Genomic DNA, 23,737 nt, shown 5'->3' on the forward strand with positions numbered 1-23,737 from the left:
GTTGTGCAGTCCTCTCTCTCTCCCTCTCTCTCTCTCTCTCTCCTCTCCCCTCTCTCTCTCCCTCTCTCTTTCTCTCTCTCTTTCTCTCTTTCTCGCCGTCTCTCTTTTTCTCTTGCTTTCTGCTTCCTCATCAGTCTTCCATCATCAACTGATTTTTCCTATTGAAAACAATTTGACACATTTGTTTGAATCCTGATCGCCCTTTCTAGAACGATTGTGACAGGTGAAATTTGATCACCCTGTGGCCATGTGAAACCCAGGTCACACAGATTAACCCCGCCCTCTGATGACTGGAAACTGTTCCCACGCTGTTTCGATAAACTTCCGTTACGACCACTACCGTCACAATCAATAATATACGCTCGTTAGTGTGTGAGAGCTGGGAACAGTGATGTTAAAGTGTTGTGTCCTGATTTTTCCTCCAGTCTGTACTGACTCTTGGTGACCTTTGTGAACTTTGATGACCCTGGTGATCCCTGGTAGCCTAAGGTTTTAGTGAACCCTTCTAAGGGTCGTCATACCTATGTGTATGTAGGTCTAGTTATCCCTGGGGACCCTGATGACCCCCTGTGACCCCTTGTGACCCCTTATAACCCCTGGTAACTCCTTATGACCCCTGGTGACGGTTTGCCGCAGGTCTCCTGGGTCTGACCGGCCTGGCAGGAGGTCAGGCAGGTCACCCAGCGGCCCTCTCCAACCCGAAGCAGGACAGCAGTCGGGACGAGACAAAGACCTCTTCCACAGTGACAGGTGGGCGTGGCAGCGCCACTGGCTCAGGCGTCACATGAGACCATACAGTGATGATGACAAGTTTACTAAGCTTATGCCTATGCGGGATAAGACGGGTCTAAAAGAATGTAAAATGATATATGTTATAAATTTATGCATAGATGAGCCTTCACTCGATGCATTTTCAATGTCCCGACAAACGATCTCTCTAGTGTGTGTCATTAAAACGCAGGGGGTGTCCCATATCCATCCCAACCAGCTGACCCGACTCACTCCATAATCTTTATGATAACCTTTATGACTGGTACGCCGTCACTGTCATCTTGCTTCAAGATAACTGCGGCGCCAGCGACCGTGACGCGGCGTGTGTGACGCGTCGGATTCGTCACAACAGAAGCGCCACAAGTGTTGGGCTGAGTTACAGCCTGTGACTGATGTGTGTACCCGTCCCTGTGACCTTGAAAGTGAGTCTGACACCAGCCTCGGTTTTTGTCGGCAGGTGGTGGGCTGAATTCAGATGACAAAAACGTAAGTGCCTTCATGGTAATTGTGGGGTTGCTTGTTTCGGTTTAGCTCTATTTTGTGTTCATTGAGTTTTATTTTTTCGGGCTGGGTGTTTTTCTCGTGTGAAATGATACGGAAGAGGAAGTCTATGAAAACCGTTCAAACACAATCAGCATCACAGAGGCTGTTGTGTTTTATCATTCCATTATCATTATCCATTTGTTTTATCTCGATTCGAAACAAATTCACGCTAAGGGAATCCTCAGTTATAAATGCCTTCCGAACTAGCGAATGCCAGGCATTCTTCCATTATTTTTAAGCTCAAGAAGGTTCTACGAACATTGCACTGGAGTGTTCTTGACTGGAATGTTATGTGGTGTCAATTATTTCAAGAAAGTGAGAGCGATCGTCCTGAATCCACGGTTTGTGGTTTGCTTATTCTCACATACCTTGTGGGTATAGGGCCTGACGAGAATGATCTCGCAATGAACGAACGAAAAGAGATAGATGGCATTCTGCAGCAGGAAAGGTTATTTGCGGGATGAGGCTCGCTGTGTGGAATTGCTGTGTGTTGCTGGGAAGGAGCTATGCAGCCATTTTTAGTCTCGACACATAGCCCGTTTCCCTTGGCGACTGTTACGTTCGTGCCAAGAATATGGCAATTCTCAATATGGGGCCTCAGCCAATCCATAACCGTCATCTATTCGGCGGCTAGCCTCTATCTCCGAGCGGAATCCAATCTTCATCCCTCGATTCCCTCCCGGTCCATTCCTCTCAGACGTCCCGCCGCGACGCCATGCATCAATAAACACACGGTCCAGTATGATTTGCTGGCCTCATCTCCGCCGCGTCTCGGGCACACTTCGCGCCGCTCCCCGCCGCGCGCGCCGTGTTCGCCGCCACAGCGGATGCGGCGAGCGTGACGCACCCCGCTGCGCCACAAATGCCGCGCGCCGCGCCGCGGGCGCTGGCAGCCTCTAATGGCCGCTCCGTATTAATCCATTGAGCGCGGATCGTGCGTTAATCGTACGGCATCCCTCATGCGGAGCAGTCATCAATAACACACCCACCGCGCTCGGGACATGATTCAATTACGTGGCCGGCGGTGGTAAGGCTCGGGCTCAGTAAGAGTGCGACTCGGTATGGAGATCAAGAACGCTGGGGTGCCCGGAAAACCCGCTGCCGATGCACAAATTAACGAGGGGTGTGGGGTGAAAGTAAAAGGTCGCTGGGAGATTAAGTCTTTGATGGAACGACTCCGCGAGTAAGGATTGTAGACAATTCCATGGTTTACTTGGGTAGATACTTTTTATTTGTTACAGATACCCACCCACCCGCAAACAATTGCTGGAATTTCTTTTAACATAATTGTTGCTGATGCAATGCTAGTGGATGTGGTATCAACAATCGAAACTTAACACACTTTTATCAAGTTCAGTGGCCTACATCGCACCCTCGCTTTTACCGATGAGTAGCTCCTCGCCTCGAGTCCTTTGTGTCGGCATATGGGACCATAATACACACCCAGACGTGCTACGCGTCCCGGTGGCCTCACCAGCACTATCTATGGGCAGCGACGCAAACTAACCGCAATACCAGGGACGGGTGATGGTCTGAACTTGTCACAGCCTGTGTTGGAGTTGAAAGCCGTTTTAACCAAGCCAAAAACAAAGAGATGCTTTAGCTTAACAAAATCTACGTTCTTAGAGGCTCTTAGAAAGCTTTTAAAAACGGTCCTAGTCGACTATTTAGGCATGGATTAGCTACCAAATGTGCGTAGCATGTCTAATCCGTCATACGTTATTTGTGCTTTGCAGAGAAATCCTTCAGTGTCTCCGGCCACGCGGGATAAGTACCATCGTAATCGCAGCCCAGAGACAGACAACAAACGCATGAAGAAAGAAGAGAAAACCGAGGTAAGTAGAACTGCGAGCAATAATCATAAAAATACCAACATACGGGTGGCACCATAAAACATACGCATTATGTAGCTTATTCCCTATAACGTTTTGAATCAGACATGTGTTATGCAACTGGTAGGAATTCGAGGAGCCCAGAGAAAGCATAGAGAGGAAATACGAGATAAAACGAAACTTTTTTTTCTCCCGATTCTTAGACCTTCATGCATGTTTCTCGTCGCTGGCGCTGGTCGTTTGTTTACCATTATCGACAGGTGGTCGATTGCCGCTCACCACACCGCCCTGGCCGGACCAATTTCACCGCATGTCACCCCTGGAACCACTACACTTATCTACCCGCTTTAAAATCTACCTGTCTTTACACGCCAAACAGAGGCGATAGTGGGTGACTATCTAATCGGCCCTCACTTCGCGCCCTGAACAAATCCAAACAGACACCGCCGCCTGGCCGGGGTCGGCAAACGCGCCATAAATCACGGACATATAGCCGGACTTATGGGTCTTCGAGGATGTCCATAAAACGACCAGGATATGTGATGAATGGTTTGTCAAAGGTCGTATATGGTGCAGCGACTGTGACCCATGAACGTCAAACAAAGACAGGCGATAACAATACGCCACATTGGAGCATTTATGAAGTGGGCACTCACAGAGTTCGAGGGTTTGAGAATGGGCGCCGTCAGTCATCTTTGAAAACTTTGAGTGCTAGCCAGGCGCAAACTCGGTGGGTTATTTCGGTGATGAATATATTAACCAGCGTAAAGCAGATATTTTGAAGTCAGTCTGCAAAATCAAAGTTATGGTTCACAGTGGTAACATACCTTCCTATTTTTAGTATAACCCGGAACCTCATATTTGACAAGTTATCTTATTATTTTTAGGCACTTCCTTCTTCGCAACATGCCCTTGCCTGATGTAACCTGTGTGACCTTTCCCCCGCAGGGCAGCGAGGGCGATAAGAGTGACCTTGACCTGGTGGTGGATGACGCCAATGACGCCACCAGTGGGGGTGTGACGTCACCCAAAGAGAACGGCCTCGAGCGGCTGCACCCCAAACGAGAGCCTCAGAGGTCAGTCACTAGGTGGCAGCACTGAGGCATTGACACGAGAATGTTTTGCCTTTTTGTTAGCTTCGAAATGCTTCCCTTATCATTGTGTTTTTCAATAAACAGTCTCTGTTAGGGTACCTATTTTTATTGCAGCACATGCTCTCTCTCTCTCTCTCTTCTCTCTCTCTCTCTCCCTCTCTCTCTCTCTCTCTCTCTCTCTCTCTCTCTCTCTCTCTCTCTCTCTCTCAATTTCGAATCGTTGATCTGATAAATGCCAAACACGATGTCCTGTGAAGTTATCAACGCTTCGTGTGCATTATGCTTTGAGGAATTCGTCAACACCCTTGATTAGTCAAACACCATGTTAGAGATTCCTAACGTGTTTGATATTTGTTTAAGTGAAGATGTCCTGACTATCAACACTCGGAGAACAGTCCTGCTGAGCACTCCTAATAACAACGTGTGTCTCCCCCCCCCCTGTCTCTCTGCAGCCCCCACAGCGGCACGTCCTCCAACGCCAGCACTCCCTCGATGAGGAAGATGGAGGACAAGCCGACCACCCCCAACTCCTCCGCCTCCACTGGAGTGGCCCCCGCCGCCAGTCTGGTCAACGGAAAGCCGGTCGGCAAGGCGCCGCCCATAGGTGGGTCAGGGTACGGGCGGTCACAGAGCAAGTCACAGGGCGGGTCATAGGTCAGGGCACAGGTCAAGTAAGAACTTACTTGTCAGTTTACAGACTAGTGGATGGAAGAGCGCAATCGCAGGGATGTGCTTTGGATGCATTCACCTACATGTTCAGGATTCGTTTTGGTCGGATGATCTCCTGGTTAGGGCTGTGGATAACCTAGGGCTTGATAAATCCAGTGATCCATGAGTAGCCACCATAGTAACATGCAATGATGCGATGAGTTTGTCAGTTTCATTTCATTTTTACGAGACATCCATGAAAAGGCGATCGTGCTTTGAGTGTGTTACAAACCCATTTCACGAAAGGAGAAGACTACATACGCCAATGATGTTTACTCGTATGTGTATTATGAACTAGCGTGGATAAAGTCATCCCTGTACTGTTACCAGTTGCCGTAAGATATGTAGCTGCATGCTAACATAGTCCATAAATTCCCTCAATTTGCATGGACTCGGACATCTCTAAATCGTGTTGGTGTGTCAGCATTTCACATCCGTTGGACAAAGGTATCTCATTTGTAGACGTGCTATTCACCGGTGGGAGTGACAGGAAATTAGTTATGGACTAACCTGCATAATCATATTTGAACGTAGCCCATTGCTGCACATTATTCATAATACTGCACTTGTCAAAACTGTCGTGACGTTATGCGCGCGCCATACTATTTAATTCATAGTTCCATGTACCTCAGACAAAGTTCTGAGCTCACAATTACTGCAGACCCTAGTCGCTGAATACTTGATCAGACACCTCCTATGACTGCCCACTCCGGCACTGCCGAATGGAGCGCATGAGAAATGAAGGCCTGCATTTGCCAATACCACTGGCCCGCTCAGATTAAATGATTTAGTGAGGCACTCGTGTGGAGCGGCCGTATGCAGTCGCAAGAGCACGCCGTCCACGATGTCAGGGAAGTGGAGCGGTAATTTACAGCGAGTTTACTCGCAGTTACGGCTGCATAAGTCACATAATGATCGGCCGTATGTGCAGTGGCACGGCAACACTCGCACGCAAACACGGGTTCACTGCCCCCCCCCCCAACTCCAACCCCTAGCATAACCCCGGCGAGTGAGCGTATTGAACTGGCCGCTTAAAGAGGCGAGTTCCATGTTTATTGCTTCAGTTGCGTCTTGCTTAAATTGCTGTGCTGGAATTGCGGAGTACACACATTACCATGATGGCAGTAATTAAGGCTACGGAGGAGAAATGTTTGTTCAACATATGCATTATGCACGCTATTGGACAAAACAAAACCAGGCTTGTTTTCTGACACCGATTCACTTCGTTGAGTGATAAGTGATTTGGCATCAGTGTTGCAATTTATAACTAAAATATGTTATAATTTCAACCTAATTTGGCTGTCATAGTAGGCTATTCCTTTATTCACATGTAACAGCTCACTTTACGAGCAGAACACATGGAAATGATCCATTGGGACCGGTCTTTGAGCAGCACTCATGGCCACCCCATTGTCCCATATACGCTGACAGGGAAGCCGAAACACCAGCCCATCCGTTCAAGAGCTCTTGCATCTAACGTTTCCTACATGCCCTCTGGGACAGTTAATTTCACACCTAAACCCACTCGCTGACAAATGCAGGCGGTCCCAAGGTCCTCAAACTAAGGAATTAGTTCACTGCTCTATTTCACGCTGGGTAGAATCCATGACATGAGGGATCCCCGAAATGTCATCACTGAATTGGCTCCGGAACTTTGTGCTTTTATTGTGATGCATTGACGTGGAAGCAAGGCTTTGTGCCGTCTAACCAGGCCAAGTTCCACGCTTAACGTTGTTGCCGCGCTCCTTCCGCCTGTTTCCCATTAGACGCCATTACGCTCCACGAATGGACCATTAGCCCACCGCGTTAATGTTATCGTTAATGAGCGGTGACTTGGTTACAGTTGTGTTGCGTGTCGCAAATGGTTAGCCACCCCTGCTACCCCCCCCCCCCCTCCCCAGGCGCGATGACGTGTCTAAAGCCAGCTAGTCCGGAGTGGTGACACTAATGGACTGCACAAGGCTGCAATGGCCACTGCAACTGCAATGTCAATTTGTTTAAGGAGTATGCTGATTGCATGGCTGGCGATTGCAAACTTTGCCTTAGCCGCTCAATACCGGACAAAGTTGAAGTTCAAACTGAAGTGTTCAGCTATTTAACATCACTATTTTAAGTACCAAACTGTTGTATTTGCGTGCAAAACTGCTTAAGGGCAGGCTTGACGCCCACTACCAAATTCCTGGTAGGTTATGAAGTTGGTAAGTTAAATATTCACCCAAGTATTTAATATCACGTATATGAACTCATTACTATTAATGTCAACAAAGAGTTGAGTAAATAGTGCAAGGAACACACTCAACCAATATGGCGAAGCAAAGTAGTGACATCCCCCTGCACTCAACCCTCTCATAATCCACGCACCCAAATTATGGACGTTGTCATGGCAACCGGCCTGCGGCCGCGACGCTCCTGCCATCCGATGTCAGCTGACAGACCTGAGTGGCTCGTACTCCACAGTATTGGCTGGCTGACCTGAAATCAGCGCTGTTCGCTGGGGCTCGACGCGCCGAAATTAACTGCCAGACCACTAGCCGAGATCTGTGGTGCCACTGGGTACATTGGAGGCATTGGAGACAGGCTAGAGATGATGATAAAACGGTGCCGTTTAGTGTCAACTTATCACAGTATAGCTACTGACACATGACAATAAGTTTATATGCTTTATAACGCTTATCCACAAAGGTAGGATAAACATTTGCATTGCATTGCAGTCCTAGCAGAAACACTTACACAGCTGCTAGTTAACCCGCGACCGCCTGGGAGGGGGGGTCGGATACGACCCCCCCCCCCTCCGTTTTTCTTTAAAACTCATGAACCACTTTCGCTATCTACTTGAAACTTGGCATACCTTCTTCCCCATCAATTTGACGTCTCCTGTGCAATTTTTGAGAAGAAATTTCCAAATTTTTTTGAGATATATCGATTTTAGTGATGTAACTACATGGCGTTTTTAGTCAAAAAGTGGTAAATGTTTAAAAAAATCGCCAAAAATCAGGGTTTAAAGCAAATTGCAAATTAAGGACATGAAAAGACGCAGCTCAACGAGTTCTTTAAAATGGCTATCTCGGATTTTCCATAAAATGCGTTTTTCACCCCTAAAAATTCAAAAAACCACATTTCTTGGAAAACAGCTAATAAAATCCAAAATTTTGGGAATTTCCAAAAAACCGGAATATATGTTGTAGAGCTCTATTAGAACATTAGATGCCCCAAATTTCAACTTTCTATCTTGACTTTTGACCCCCAAATTGTAAAAAATAGCTCCAACATGCATAGGGCATGGTGACGTCATAAGCATTTTCGTGAATTAGAGGCACTTCTGAACATCGCATGTGAAAACAAATGGCACCACTAGATTCCTGGGACAAAGCTCGTCTAGAAAAGTGTATTTCTATGTCAAAAATAAAAAGTTGAAAAATTGACTTTTTTTCTTAGCCCTCCTTTAGTTATGTAGGGTATAAACGATTTTTTATGCTTTCAATGCACACTTATCACCAGCACAGTGACTTGGGGTCACATATAACCATTACCATCGGATTCGGCGTGAAAAATAAGCCATAAAACATGTGTCGCACGCCCATGTAGCAGAAATTGAAAACCGTGACCTTTCGTGACCTGACCTGACCTTGATCCGTACTTAGTATGACCCCTATACGCACATGGTACCTTCACTAGGCCTTTGAGGTCATTTTTGGTGAGTTTCGAGCAGCAGCTATCGATTCCGCTGTCCGTAAGCCTAATCATGCAAAACCCCTGAATTTGACCTTTGACCTGACCTTGACCCGAAAGTTGACCTCAATCTTAAAATCTTAAGAGTGCTTTGGGAAGGTCTCGTAGAGACCTTTCGAACGCCGCCTCGCGGGGCTCGATACGACCATTGGTTCTCGAGATAACAGGGGGGGGGGTCGGATCCGACCCCCCCCCCCCAGGCTGTCGTGGGTACGGAAATAGCCCAGGCGGTGCCGGGTTAAGCACGAATGGCAGCCTGTGTTTCCGTACAATGACACACAAGGCAATGACACATTAATGCCACCCACATCTGTAAATTCGTCATTTGTACTATTCACAAAGCCAGCGGCCTGACCGATATCGCAACGGCACCACGGCAGCCACTAAAATTGTCAATTATATATTGAATATTGATCCCAACTCGCCCTGATCAGACGTCCCAGGAACCACGATGACTAGCGAACGAGCAGCCTGTCGCCGACAATCTTCTGTCGCGGCCAAATATGTCGGCCCGCGGCGCCGCCCCAGGGGCAGGAAGTGACCGCTTCACTCAGCGAACACGGTGTCACCGGGCGCAGCGCGAGGTCACGGGGGCAGCACAGTCGGCGGCAGTTGTCTGCGCCCCGGGCGCCGGGTGCGGCCGGCCGGCTGACCTCTGTGACCTAGCTGACCCCTGCTGACCCCTGGCGGGTCCCAGTGACCCCAGTGGCTGAGGCGACAGCTCTTACGCGGTAATAGCGTCTGAATGAGTCGCTCAGCGATGGGACCTCGCTAATTAAGATGGACATGTTTCATGGAATAAACTCGTCACCATTCCCGCTTAATTACTGACATGAAAGTTAAGTGGTGGTCTAGTGGGATGCTGGTCCCTGAACCTTACTTCACTGATAATTAGCAATTATACCGTATCGTGCTGGGCTGATATTTAGTGGCATTATCTGATACTCGTAGATGAGTGGCAAAGTGCCATACTATCTTCCACTAACTTTATGATCACGGCGCTTCCAGTAACTCTATGATCACAGCGGTCTCGTAATTTTGCTACTTGTTCTCAGGTCCGTTCGGACCGTTCAACCTGCCCGGATCAGCGGCGGCCACCTCTGAACCGTACAACTTGGCCCCCCACGGAGCAGCGGCCGCCGCCAGCGCCTACCGCGCAAACGTGAGTACTGCAACCTGTCGTCCCTTGATCCTTCGTGTCGCCCCCCCCCCTCCCCCGGACTTAGACACACGGGTTGTTGCCGCCGGCGCCTACCGCGCAAACTTTAGGTAGATTTTTCCCTAGCGAGATGGGAACGGGGCAAGTAAGAACGTGTGATATCCTTATTTAGGTACTTCTTTATGGATGTAGCTGGGCAGCTTAGTGCGATGTCAACATCATCTTAAAGTGGTTCAGTGAATGCGTGACATCTGCCAGCAATAAAAGGACATCATGTGGGGACAGCATAGCCTGCACATTCCACTCCAGCGCGGATCACAGAATACGCGAGTAGAATCTTGTAATCCGTGATTTCAGAGCTCCCGAGTGAGCGGCGTGTGTGTCATTGACGGCCACGCTGATGACACACACGCCGAAAGAGAGACTCGTGTGTGTCATCAATGCAAGTATCGGTTCCAATTTCCAAAGAAGCGCTTGCGGCGCACTTATCAAATCCGCCCCTAGATGGCAGTGTGAAAAGCGCCTGAATGTAGACTGTGCCGCTGAACGCGTGTAGGTTCACAATCCTGCTCATAGGTGGCAGCAGCAGTAGACGCCTGCGTGATACTGTGCCGCATGGCCCGGCGGCGCGGGAAGTCGTGACGGATAACCGCTGCTTTCAGTGTTTTGTTAAATGGATTTGGGCCATGAAGGGAAATGTCAATTTGCTTAAAATAACTCGTCTTATTACTTACTTGTCGTTTTGTTATGTATAGTCGACTACAGAATGATGTTCCACTTTTCACAGGCAATTATTTGCCTGGAGTGGTAGGCTGTGCCGCATCACACGGGCTGAGTTCACAAATTATAGCTTTGTCCCAATGCTCACAATCGACACGCTTAATTGCGTGATAACGGCACAACTTAGCGCTCCGGTCAATTGATAGCTTCTGAGGAGTGGAACATCATTCTGTAGTCGACTATACTCAGCTATTCGGCAGCTCGTCGCTGAACTATTGAAATGAAGATAAGAAGTCAGAGTTTTTGTCGCAGATAGTAATAAGCCACCATGACTGGCCCCTGCATTGCATCAACCAGCTCCATCCTTCGACATATATATCTACCTCTGGTGGACTCTGTCTACCGTTTACCCCCTCCCCTCCCCTCCTCCCAGCCGGGTGAAGGGTGCGCAGCTACATCCAATCCGGCGGGCTAATTCAATTTGGGCGGCCGGAGCCGGCCAGCCATCGTCGGGCCCACTCCAGGGAGCAGTTGGAGCGACCCGGCGACCTGCTGTCTCCTCTCGCTCTGACACACCATGGCCCCTCTGCTCAACGGATGGTCCGTCCCTCTATCTCATGTCCCAGTACTATTCGTACCTCCAGTCTCCAGCACCAGGGATTTCCACTCTTTTCACACCGATGGATTATATCATCACCTTCTTCTGTGCTCTTCTGTGCTATTCTACTGTAATAACAAACGTTGCTTATATCGCACTCCCACATCCACTATCCTTTCTCCCTTCTTTCTTTCTTTCTTTTCTCTTTCTTCTTTCTTTCTTTCTTTCTTTCTTTCTTTCTTTCTTTCTTTCTTCTTTCTTTCTTTCTTTCTTTCTTTCTTCTTTCTTTCTTCTTCTTTCTTGCTCTCTTTCTTCATTCTGTCTCTCTCTTTCTGTCTCTCTGTCTATCTGTCTATCTGTCTCTGTCTCTCTGTCTCTCTCTCCCCGTCTCTGTCTCTCTTTCTGACTCTCTCTCTCTCTCTCTCTCTCTCTTCTCCTCTCTCTCTCTCTCTTCTCTCTCTCCTCTCTCTCTCTCTCTCTCTAACCTGTCTCTGCGACTTCTCTCGCTCTGTTTGGAGCTCACCCCGACCCTAATAGCCGGGACAATTCAGACGAGCTGTTCGGATAGGAAGTTGTTCGTTCGCCTGGCAATACCCCCGGGGGCCAGCAAGCAGGCAGATCCGCTCCGAAATGTCAACCAGAGCCGGCCATGGGCAGCGACATATCGCACGGACTCCTGGGTCTTGTTGTTTGGTTAAATTGGATAGAAGGTCGGTACATGTTGCATTTGCCGTAAATGGAAGAGCAAATACATAGAGCTCTCTTCAGGTCTTATTAGAGTGACCATTTAGCTTCCGTGCTGTGCAACGTAAAATAGCATATCGCATTTCCAATGGAAGCATCAAACGTATTGCAAATACCATTAACCCTCGCTCGCACATGCCATTTTCCCATCCTAGAACGCACATGGGGGGGGGGGGTGCCACCCTTAGAGCTTAGAGATAGAGCTTAGCGGTAAAGACAAAAAGATTCTTTGGGAAGAGACAAATCCAATGATACCCAGTTTTACCTTCTCAGGTCAGTCATTGACCTTCCAGGTCAGGTCAAACTAAAAAATGTTGCTGTTTGGGTCACCGTTGGATATCAAGTGCGCTGATTATCATATACCGATGACGATGCCGTTTTCTGGTGCCAAGCCAGCTAGAACCTCTTTGTCACTACCCGACCAGGTTTTTGCTGCTGAGGTCATTTCAGGTCAAGTTAGGTCAAGGTCAATTATATGTGTTTGTATGTCCGTGTGATATGATGTGTGCACCGATTGTTTATGTGTCCATATTACATGAAATCATGATCTGAGAAGCTTTTACCAAAAATGCAGTAAAAAAAAACTTCACAAAAGGTAATTTCCGCTTGCCTAAAACGCAATTATCTTAGATGACCTAGGTTGACCTTGACCTTGACCTTTACATCTGTACATCGTCGAACAACATGTTCCATGATAGGTTGGAAGTAAGACTGGCAAAAAAGGCCGAAATCAAGGTGTCAAAAGCTCACAAGGCCCATAGCCAACGCAAGATGTTGAGAATTGGCCATTTGGGTCATAACATGACTTGAAAAACAAGGTCATATCGCCGAAACCAAAAACCACAGAAACTTGAAATTTTCAGTGGACATCAAGAAAGGATAGAGGAGCAGCTATACGAAAAATCAGCTCTCTAGCTCTACAAATGTTGAGTGCAGAGCAGAGAGACTACCTGGGGGGGGGGGTGGCAACCCCCCCCCCATGTGCGGGCGAGAGTTAAGTGTATTAATTTCATTTGAGATTTGCTTTAGATTTGTATGTGGCCTTAAGAGCAAAACAAATTACAAAATACGCTTCAAGAGATTTTAGTTCCGTTTCCAAAAATAATGTTATTGTGCTTATAAGTTGCCCTTGCCTAAAGTCAGCTTTGCAGCAATGCTAGATAGACAGATATGCCTTGTTCATAACCGCAATCATGCAGTCACAAACCACCAAAGTCCGGTCATTTTCCGAGCCCATGAGCCGTCAATGGGCCGCGCCTGATTCAGACCGGTTCACTAGGGAACTGAGCCGGGTTCACGCTCTACCCACTGCCATGAACCGTGCGCCGCCGCTCTGATGACGGTTTGTAATGCGGCCCGTGTGTGTCAGAGTTAGAGAGAGCCACCGGTTCCCAGCGGCTGATGGGCTGTCATTAGGTGATTTGTAGTCGGCGTGGAACGGTTGGCCGGCTCGTTCTATCCGCTCGGCTGTGGGTGGGACTTGGTAGCATAGCAGGCACCGGTTTATAACCCCTCCAGTCGTTAATGTGCGGCGATGATGTATAATTTGCTCATCAAGCAAAGCTGACTGCCAGTGGCATCACACGGTTGGAGTAGCGCCACCCATTTCCGCGACTCGTTATGAGAGCTCTCCACGGCGTAATGCCATGCCTCCCTGCATAGCTCTAACACCAAAATAGGCATTGATCATTGCTATGTGATTAGTTTTATTTTTAGAACATGTTGGCTGCATGCAACTTCTTATGAATGGTTTCACAGCAAAGAATAAGCGCAATTCAGTGTACGTAATCTTTGCCTTTAACTTGCATCTTCTTTATCGATCTATGCTCTTTTTGTCCCCAACTATATATTAATTTTCACCGCGGATGGCAATCACAGAACTCTAATATGTGTATAAGATAACACGTTTTATTGACAGCAAGTTGCCACGCTTTCCCGCACAGGCTTCCCCGCATTCATGGACGATCATAGATGGAAAAAAAATCACAAATGTTTCTTTGTTTTCAGAATGATCTCAATTTCCACGCAAGAGGAGCGGGTCTAAGCGGCAACATACCGGGAGGAAAGCCGTAAGTGTGCTCTTATCCCATATCCTACAGCAATCCATTGTAAGTACGTACGTACGTCATACAGCCATCATCTCACTGACACGATTTCTGTGGTTGGTAATTGGTTTTGCATTGAATTTATTGCTGATTTGTTGATGACTTCTTTTCTACCCTTGCAAGACGTGACAACAGTCCTTCTTCGCTAGTCTAACTGCGAATATATCAATTTAGAATAAGATTACAAAGAAAATGCGATAAAACTCAGTGCCATGGTATGACAACCTTTTACCTGCGCCATTATTCTTGGGAGTTTGCTTGACGCATACATATGCTTTAATCGAAAATCATCCATCATATATGATAACTATAATGCAAACTAGCGAACAGACCGTTCCAAGCAGCATGCATCATACTAACATAATTGAAAAAGTCGAACACCCTGTCATTACTCTGGAGACCGTTGCTGATTGTAATTGATAAACGCAGCCCCAAATAAGTAGCAAAAACTCTCCGAGCACCTGCTCGTTAACTGCGGTGGGAGTCGATGAGCAGCCAATAGTCGTCCTGGCATCTCGAGCGTGCCCAATCAGACAGTTGGACTGATGCCCAAAGAATGAGCCGAGAATGTGCCAAGACCGGGCGCCGCGGGGCACTGGGGACGGTGACGGTGTCGTCGGGGGGCACACCCCCTGTCAGCCCCACGTACCGCCCTCAGTTTGTGTCGTCTGTGTGTCTGTCTGTCTGTCTGTCTGTCTGTCTGTCTGTCTGTCTGTCTGTCTGTTTGTCTGAGTGTTTGCACGAGTATGTCTAATGTCTGTGCCTCTCACTCTCACTTTCCATCTCCCTTTCTCTTTCCTCTCCCTCTCCCTCTCTCTCTCTCTTGTTTTCTCTCTTCTCTCTCTCCCTCCCCTCTCCCTCTCTCTCCCTCCCTCTCCCTCCTCCTCCCTCCCTCTCCCTCTCCTCTCTCTCCCTCTCCCTCTCCCTCTCCATCTCCTTCTCTTTCCTCCCCATCTCCCTTCCTCTCCCTCTCCTCTCCTCCCTCTCCCTCTCTCCCTCTCTCCCTCGCTACTGACCCCAGCTTCCTGAGCACCAATCCAATCGGTCCGACCAGCCAGGCCATGTTGTCCATGGTGCCTGGGGCGTTCCGGGCGGTCACCGCGCCACATTTGCCGTCGGCTGTCTGTAGGTGCGCCGGATTGGCTGCTCCGTCGCCAGATAGGTCGACGAATGGCGCAGTCGGTGACAGGGGGAGGCTGATGGGTTGGCACGGGGTGGATTCTTGGCCAGCTAATCTGTCTTCTGAGTAACTTACCGTGTTGCCAGGGAGGTTGGATAGCTGGTAGGATGTATTATCGTTGACTGTTGTTTGTCAGGCTGTTTACTGACTGGTTGTTGGGGTTTGGTTTTAGGCTGTGCACTACAAGGGTGATTTTTTTAACTGTTAAAAAGTAAACGTCAATGGTGGTCCCTAAATCGAAAAATCGCGTGCAAAAAAGCAATGCACGTGATAGATAAATCTGGGACATTTTGTATGGTGTCATCATTTGTCCCTTTTGACCGACGGCCTCGGCCCCAATGGAGCCTGAAAATGTCCCACCAATCGGGCACGCATGGTCCACCGCCGTTCAGTAAGGAACGACACAAAACGATGATTTTGAAGCATTGAGGCAGTTCGAAGCATACGATGATCAAGGAGATACCTCAGAAAGACGTTAAATAACGCATGAACAAGCTTGTAGTCATAAATAACCTTCAAACAGTCCATCTGGCGTATGAGCAGCTTTTGAAGAATCAGTCTTCAGGGAGAAATAAAAAACAGCGAATCAGACACCATCAGGGCCGCCAGTATCAAAATCCTCGACCTGCCCTCCCTAAACTTCTAGTTTTTGGGCCCAGCTATGGCAGATATAACAAGAAAACAGTGGAAATATCTGGCAGAGCTGAAAATGGGCGATAGGAGCCTTTTCAGTCCGCCTAATGAGTATGGGAGTCCATGGTGCTGTTCAACACGTGCTCAGGCGGGCTGATTCGTGTCGGTAACTTCAAGCACAAGTAAAATACACGATGGACGTTCCTTCGCATCGTGTCCGCATGAAATCAAAATGTCCCAGCATGCTTTTCATCCTGGTATATAATTTTGAAGATATATTTGCATTTTAACCCCACTAGACCTCATTACCTTTTAACAAGTAAAAAAATCACCCTGTATGTTTGGCGTTGTGATAGGCATAGGTACGACTTAAAACCTACTATAAGATCGAGCCAGGAAACTACTTAGCTGATCGAATCTTATTTTTCCTGCTTTCCGGCTGATCTAAATAATTTTAAGCAATCCTTCTATCCCGCCCCAAGCCATGTAATTTGATTTCAATTTCCCAAGTCTGTGTATCGTGGTCTCCTTTCACTAATACCCCTCCGGGGATGAACCGCCGGCTCGTCTCGCCTCAGATGCGCCATTCTCGTCTCGGCTGAACGCTCCTGTGACGTCACAGGCGTGTCCCTATGACGTCACTGACGGAAATATCCGGAGGGCGCTTGGCGCACCGGCGTCAGGCTGTTGACACGCGAGGAATTCTCTGTGGACGGGAGGGCCGTGCTTACGCTAATGATGAACTTTTTGTGGCGATAAGCCGGAAATAGAGCGGACGATGGGACACATGATCCTGAGTTACAGTGATAACTGGGGCAAAGAAACTAGCAAAAGAACACTTCTGTGAATGGAGTGAATGGATTTATGGCGATTCAGTGATATATTTACTACTTTTTTCTCTTTCGCTGCAAACCAAAAAGGAATCCGAAAGTTCGATTTGATGCACATAAGAACGAACCTACAACTATATACCTACTTATGGTACGTACATACCAGAAATCGTTAACAATGCGTGCATATTTGTATCTGTTCATAATCGCTAAATTACTAATCGTCGAACGGAAGAGAGCGGGGTTGTGGGAAAACCTGAACTAAACTTTTCCATTTACGCCGCTCCTTGAGGCTGCTCGTGGTGCTCATTGTAAGCTCCAGGGTGACTCACATCGAGCTAATTAGTGAGACTTTAGTGGCACAGGTTTTGGCCGACCGGCGTATAATTCGGTGATTTAGGTGATATGAAGCGCGAGCGAATCGAATGAGGCAGTGAGCGATGATGGCTCCGGAAATGGATGGCTGTCCCAATGAATAAGAACAATACCAAGCTAGTCATAGTTAATGGTCATTCTGAAATGTATACATATGATAGGTTTTTAATAACAGATACTCTCATTTGTGCTTTTTATATCGGCAAGCTTCAGCCTCTCGCAGCCATTATTCAGTGTCGTCTTCTTTCAAACCGTTTGAAAACTTGTTTCGATTTGAATCTTTTCGATTTATTTCATTCATGCGTTGATTCGTTCCATGTCCATCTATCAAAGAATATCCATTCGCTCCCCTCTATTCATCCGATCAGGACCTGCTTCTATTCATCTCTCCCTGCCCTGTAGTTATTAATTTCCATTCTTTTTACAAATCCTACTCCCCCGCCTCCATTTCCCTTTTTACTCTGCCATTTTTCACACCGCGTTTCCTTTACTCTGCCGTGCTGACAGTCTGTTTCCCGTTTCCCTCCCTCAGGGCGTACAGTTTCCATGTGTCGGCGGACGGTCAGATGATGCCCGTGCCGTTTCCCACGGACGCCCTGCTGGGCCCCGGCATCCCGCGCCACGCGCGCCAGATGAACACGCTCAGTCACGGAGAGGTGGTGTGCGCAGTCACCATCTCCAACCCCACCAAGTTCGTCTACACGGGCGGCAAGGGCTGCGTCAAGGTCTGGGACATCGGACAGTCCAACGCCAAGACGCCCGTCTCGCAGCTCGATTGCTTGGTGAGTACGATAACCTATGTCGCAGATGGGAAAAAGTGAAACACATTCCGTATTTCATTTACAACAACAAAAAAAAACAGAGGTATATTTTACTGTGGAATACCTCATACTGAAAAGTACCTTGGCTTCGAACGTTGCATAAACATTTATCTTATTTGTTGTTGAAAAAGTCAAATCGCTGCCAAACTTCTAACAGCAGCGCATCTGAAGTTACCTTTAGCTGATGCCTGACACCCTGTTGCTGAGACATACGAGTTGTACAGCGCTGACGGTAGAACGTTGCCACTGTTTCTCGTCTCCAGCAGCGGGATAACTACATCCGTTCGGTGAAGCTCCTACCGGACGGTCGAACTCTGATGGTTGGCGGCGAGGCCAGCACTCTCAGTATCTGGGACCTGGCCGGGCCGACTCCCCGAATCAAGTGCGAGCTGCCCTCATCTGCGCCGGCGTGCTACGCGCTGGCCATCTCTCCCGACTCGAAGGTGTGCTTCAGCTGCTGCAGCGACGGCAACATCGCCGTCTGGGACCTGCACAACCAGCAGCTGGTGCGCCAGTTCCAGGGGCACACGGACGGCGCCTCGTGCATTGACATCTCGTCCGACGGCAACAAGCTGTGGACGGGCGGTCTGGACAACACGGTGCGCTCGTGGGACCTGCGCGAAGGTCGCCAGCTGCAGCAGCACGACTTCAGCTCTCAGATCTTCTCGCTGGGCTTCTGTCCGACCGGCGAGTGGCTGGCCGTCGGCATGGAGAGCTCCAACGTCGAGGTGCTGCACGTCAACAAGCCCGACAAGTACCAGCTGCACCTGCACGAGAGCTGCGTGCTCTCGCTCAAGTTCGCTCAGTGCGGCAAGTGGTTCGTCTCCACCGGCAAGGACAACCTGCTCAACGCCTGGAGGACGCCCTATGGCGCATCAATATTCCAGGTATGTGTGGTGGTCATTACTAATTTTGCATGCGCTGCGCACGCCACACGAAGACGACATGAGCTGACTGATACGATTAAAAGTGGCTGCCATGTGTCGATTATTATAAATTTAATGATGTGTTCGCTTCTTGAATAAAACAATAACTTTGTCGAGCCACCACAAGTCCTAGGAAACGTCAGCCAGTTAGTTTTGTTTGAAGTTTCTCTAGGTTATCAATAATACAAGGACGACTAAATCTAGACAGTTATGAAATCATTCTTCATTAAGCATTTCCTTTTAATTATTTATTTTATCTAATTATAATTCTGACTCGCTTTCCCAGTCGAAGGAGTCGTCGTCGGTGTTGAGCTGCGACATTTCCGCCGACGATAAGTTCATCGTCACCGGCTCCGGAGACAAGAAGGCCACCGTCTACGAAGTGATATACTAAGACAATCGCCGCCGACAGCGCCTCTGGTGGCCGAGCGGCGAACCTCATAAGTGATAATGCGCGAGCCTGGTCTTCACTCTAGTCAGGACGTATATGTACAATTCTCACCGGGAAGGGATTCGAATCAAAATACGTCCTATTTTTGTGTGCTGGTGTCGCGGCGTCGCGGCGATTTCTCGGTATATGTGCGAGTGTGTGCGTTTGCGGGCGTGTATACTATGTGTGGTATACGTGTACGCGTGTATCGCACGTGCACGTGCGTTGGGAGACATTTCTCGTTATTTACCTTTCTCGACAATGATCGGTGCGTCGCTGTGTGTGTGTGGTGTGTGAAGGGTGGGGCCTGGTGTGGCCGAGTCAATTTTAGTCGCTACTCTGTGTGTGAACGGTGCCGCCATTTTGCGATTGGCACTGTGGTCAGGTCATGGAGCCGACTCGGTACAAAGACTGGCCGATTTCACATACATACACTAGGTGACTGCTGCTTGTCCGCGCGTGTACCCAAGTGTGTGCAGAGCACGGGCTAAAACGCGTGGCAAGTGAGTCTTCTAACTTGTTCCAAAGCACACCGAAACTGAGCGCATATGCCGGATCGATTAACAGTCAAAGATCGCATCCCGATTTTTGTTACGAGCTCGTGTCCGTGTGCGGCGGAACTGTATGCGTGTCTGTGGATGTAGTTCAGTGTGCCCTTGTCCGTCCTTCTCTCCCCGTCTCCCCAGCCCAGCACCCCCTCTCTCAGAAGTGGTGATCGTAGAAACAGTACAAACCCGATCAATCGCCGCGTTGAGCAGCAGCTGATTCGGTCCCTCTCTGCAGTGGCATTAGATACCATAGAGCGATGGCTCCGTATAAAGTAAGCAAGTCTGCCCAAAAGAGTCGTACCTTCGCTATTCGCGTTCTCGAAAACTGCAAACGCGGCAGCATCACATGCATTACGGCGTCATTGAAAAGGAGTGGTACATTAGCTTTATAAAGCAGTTCCTTGTGATGCTGATGGAAACATTCTGAGCGTCGATGTTGGCGGAAATGCGAGGAACATAATATTGATGCAGCATTAAGTACTGTCGGCTGCGAGAGTCATTTGGAGCTGTGCCCTTTGCCCAATGGACCTCGCAGTGTTTGAAATTATTGAAGTTGCTGAACAAAACTGCTAAAGATTCCTTCAAATAGTATAGAAAAGCAGCCGATATTGAAACGAATTCCAAGGTGTCTCTTTTGAGCTTGGAGAAGTTTGCTTGTGCCCCCTTGCAGCATCTCATATCACCTTTTTGGATTTGTCAAAGAACTTGCTGGAAAATTATGGTTTATTTTTTGTTGTGTTCTTCTGCAGAAGCATAGCCACGGCTATGCAGAAACTGGGGTTGTAAAGGTACTGAAACTGACAAGGTATGTACTTGCCATTTGGTTTGGCAATATTTACAGAGGGTAGGTAATATCGTTTTTTTTCAGCTGTAGTCCCGTCGTAACAATGCATATAATACCTTCCTCCAAATTACCTCCACGAATTACCTCCAGATTTAGCAACAATGCTGATCAATCGCGTTTTATTCAGCAACAAGTTTTCATCAGGTGAAACGTTTACAAAAGGTGCCATTTTTTGTTAATTAATCCCCACGATCTAGTGCGACGCCAATGATCTGAATGGTCCCTCATTACTGCATTATTTTCATTCATTCAAAACCGTCGCATCACTAATTGAGAGCGTTCATTACCGCGTCCTGTAAATAGCCCGAGAAGCAAGACCGACGGTCGTCTGTTACCTCCACTTTGCATAGAGGACGCCAGCTGCCATTGTCATTTGCCGAGCGGTCGCCCCCCTCCTCTCTCCTCTCCCATCCTCCTCCTCCCCTCCGGCGGTTGGTCGGTAAATATACCCTCCCCTCCCGCCCCCTGGTCCTGGCACCCCCCGCCCGCAGATTGTTGATGTTATTTTAGATGTGTCGCTGGCGGCTGCCAGCCGCGACTGGTCGGTGCCAATAAAACGGAGACACACCACAACGCCGGGCGTTTTCCGCGCTGAACGCAGGCGATGGCGGGCGATGGCGGGCGATGGATGAGCGATGGTGGGGAATTCGGAGCACCGGAGACGATCCTGGCGCGCCGCGCCGATCGCGCTCGAGGCTCCCGAGAACACAATCTTCATTCAGACGTGAGGGACTCGGATTGTGCTGAGGCGTCCCAGACGGGGGTTGGGGGGGGGGGGGGGGAGAATGTCACGGGTCATCGGTGGCACCAGCTTCAAATACCTACCGCGGACCCGTCTCTGAAGATTAGAACTCATCACACGTGGGTCATAGGGGTTGTTCCTGTATTAGCGCTCATTCGGCTCGATTGCTTCACTCTGTGACTGGGTGCATGAGCACGGATAACCAATCACAAATCGAATCACACCCCGGGCCAGTAATTATAAGCCGCCCTCAGTCGTCCGCCGTCGCTACACAATCGATACGGCAGGCGGGGCAGCGCCGGCGGGCCGGCCGGCGGTTAGGCCGGAAATTCACAGGCACGTGCCCGTCAGTCCAAATGGAGCTCGGGCCGCCCAGTGCCGGCTGCTTTGAATTGGTAAAAGGTTTCTTTTGATGGTCTGGTTGAGTTTGCAGAGCTGCGGCCAGCAGCGGCCAAACAGGCAGTCTCGGCGAACTGACTGGGCCAGCGCTCCGAGTGGCTCGAGCTGTCAGCGACAATCCTTTGTTCGCGGCCGGGCCGGGCCACCGACCACCGTCTCCAGCCGATCAATACCAGAGCGAACCGGGCCGGTCAGACGAGCTGACGCGACCAACAGCCATTGATTGGTTGCGTGCAACCATCTTTTTGGGTGTATTTGCGCAAAATGCTATTTATTTTGTTGACTTACACGGCCCACGTGGGTGTTACCAAAAGCGAGGCAGCTCATTGGTTGACCACCCCACGTGGGTTGCACCGATTGGCTGTCAGGAGAGCCAATGGGAGTTCGCCTAACATCTTCCGATAAACCCACGTGGGGTCTCTGCCTGAATCGTAAACGAATGGAGGAGAGGAAATTGGGAATCTAGCCGGGTGTATCTACGCAAAACTTGGCAGATGGAGGGTTCGTTCAGGAGAGCGGGTAGGCCAGCGGGAGGGGTCGGGTAAGAGAGAGGGAGGGAGGGAGAGAGGGGAGGGAGGAGCGCCAACGGCCCCGCGGCGGAAGCGCCGCCGGCGGTCCCTGGTGGCGTCTGCAGAGGCCCCGATTACCGGGGTGGCGACCGCCGAGGTGGCGCCACTGCCGGGACCGCCGAGACCACGAGGACCATTGGACGGTCCCAGTGTCACCGCTGAGACCCACACGCCGCCACCACCGCCACCACAGCCGCCACAGCAGCCACGGCCACTCCGGCGGCGGCGCCACGTGGGGCATTCCACGTCAAATCGAACAAAAATCGGCTGTTTTGCACCTTACCATCAGCGATTTCATTATAAATTTGTGAGCGAGTTCCTGTGTGGCTCCGGACATTACATTGATGTTTTTTGCACATTCTGACCACAGGTCTTCTAAATATAGGGCATCAAATTTTTACAAAATGTTGCATCTTTATATTTTTGAACGACCATAACTTTGGTTGTACTTGTTTGATTTGAATGAAATAAACCTTACTGTTTAGGTAATTTCTTAAGCATTTGTTTAGAACTGCACTAACTTAAATATATGACCTTGAAATTTGCTTAACTCTGTTCTTAAGCACAAATATTGAAATAGCAAAAAACACGTCACCTTCGATTTGGCTCATTTTCATATATTTTATTGCCTACTATATTCTTAACAACCTGTGAAAAAATTAGAGTGGGCCATTCATAAGTTTTGAAGAAAATTGCACATATGCAAACGTATGTTAGCACGCGCAGTGGAGGGGGAAGAACAAATTTCGCCCACCCCTCCTGTTTTTCGCCAATATCTCATAAGATTAATGCGAAATTAATTATGGCTACCTGTCAAGAATTGAATTGGGCATCTCATCGTGCAAGCAATAAGAAAATCGGTTCACAACTGTTCTAGTAATAGCGGTGTAAAGTGAACATCCTGTCGCCGCAGCAACGCGGCGGCTCGGCAGCCGGCGCCGACCGCTACACGCCGCCTGAATTGTAGACTGTGCCGGGACGGAACGGAACGGTTCCGTCTTTACATCGCGCTCCCTACCGCTGATTACCTTCGATTCGCGTCAAATTTTGTGAGAAGACTAAGAAATGTACAGGCAATCTTATGGCGAAAAAATTTTGAAAATCGGTTGGTAAACAATTGAAATATGAACGTGTAAACACAAAATTGTGATTGCTGCGTTTCCCGCATCGGCCGAGCCCGCCTCAGCCGGCGACATGTTACTCTTAGCAGGCCTCTAACTGCCATATTTATTATTGGATTAACTAGAAATTCCCCATACATACTAAAAAATGTATGTTCTTTCGTATAGTGGAGATCAAAAGACGTGAAAATATCGTAGCGTGATAATGTTTTCGTTGAATTTACTTCATGATGCATTTCCACACGGCTCAAAATTCACCGCAAAATACCGTTTGCCTGAGACACTTTTACTATGGAACGTGAATGCTTGACTACGA

At 48.7% G+C, this 23,737-nt stretch overlaps 1 protein-coding gene across 1 annotated transcript; it reads left to right on the forward strand.

Moving 5' to 3' along the window:
- Positions 1–636: 636 nt before the first annotated feature.
- LOC122394558 (transducin-like enhancer protein 4) lies at positions 637–21,163 on the forward strand (the record flags this gene model as incomplete). The annotated part of the gene is made up of 10 exons (XM_043391515.1): positions 637–750; positions 1,229–1,257; positions 3,051–3,149; positions 4,095–4,222; positions 4,693–4,844; positions 9,733–9,839; positions 13,906–13,967; positions 17,554–17,803; positions 18,106–18,729; positions 19,055–21,163. Coding segments are annotated over 10 exons (1,673 nt in total), but the record flags the coding sequence as incomplete, so codon positions are not given.
- Between the last annotated feature and the right edge of the window lie 2,574 nt (positions 21,164–23,737).

The sequence above is a fragment of the Amphibalanus amphitrite genome, unplaced genomic scaffold, assembly GCF_019059575.1.
Source record: "Amphibalanus amphitrite isolate SeventyFive unplaced genomic scaffold, NRLGWU_Aamphi_draft 000599F_arrow, whole genome shotgun sequence".
Lineage (NCBI taxonomy): Eukaryota > Metazoa > Arthropoda > Thecostraca > Balanomorpha > Balanidae > Amphibalanus > Amphibalanus amphitrite.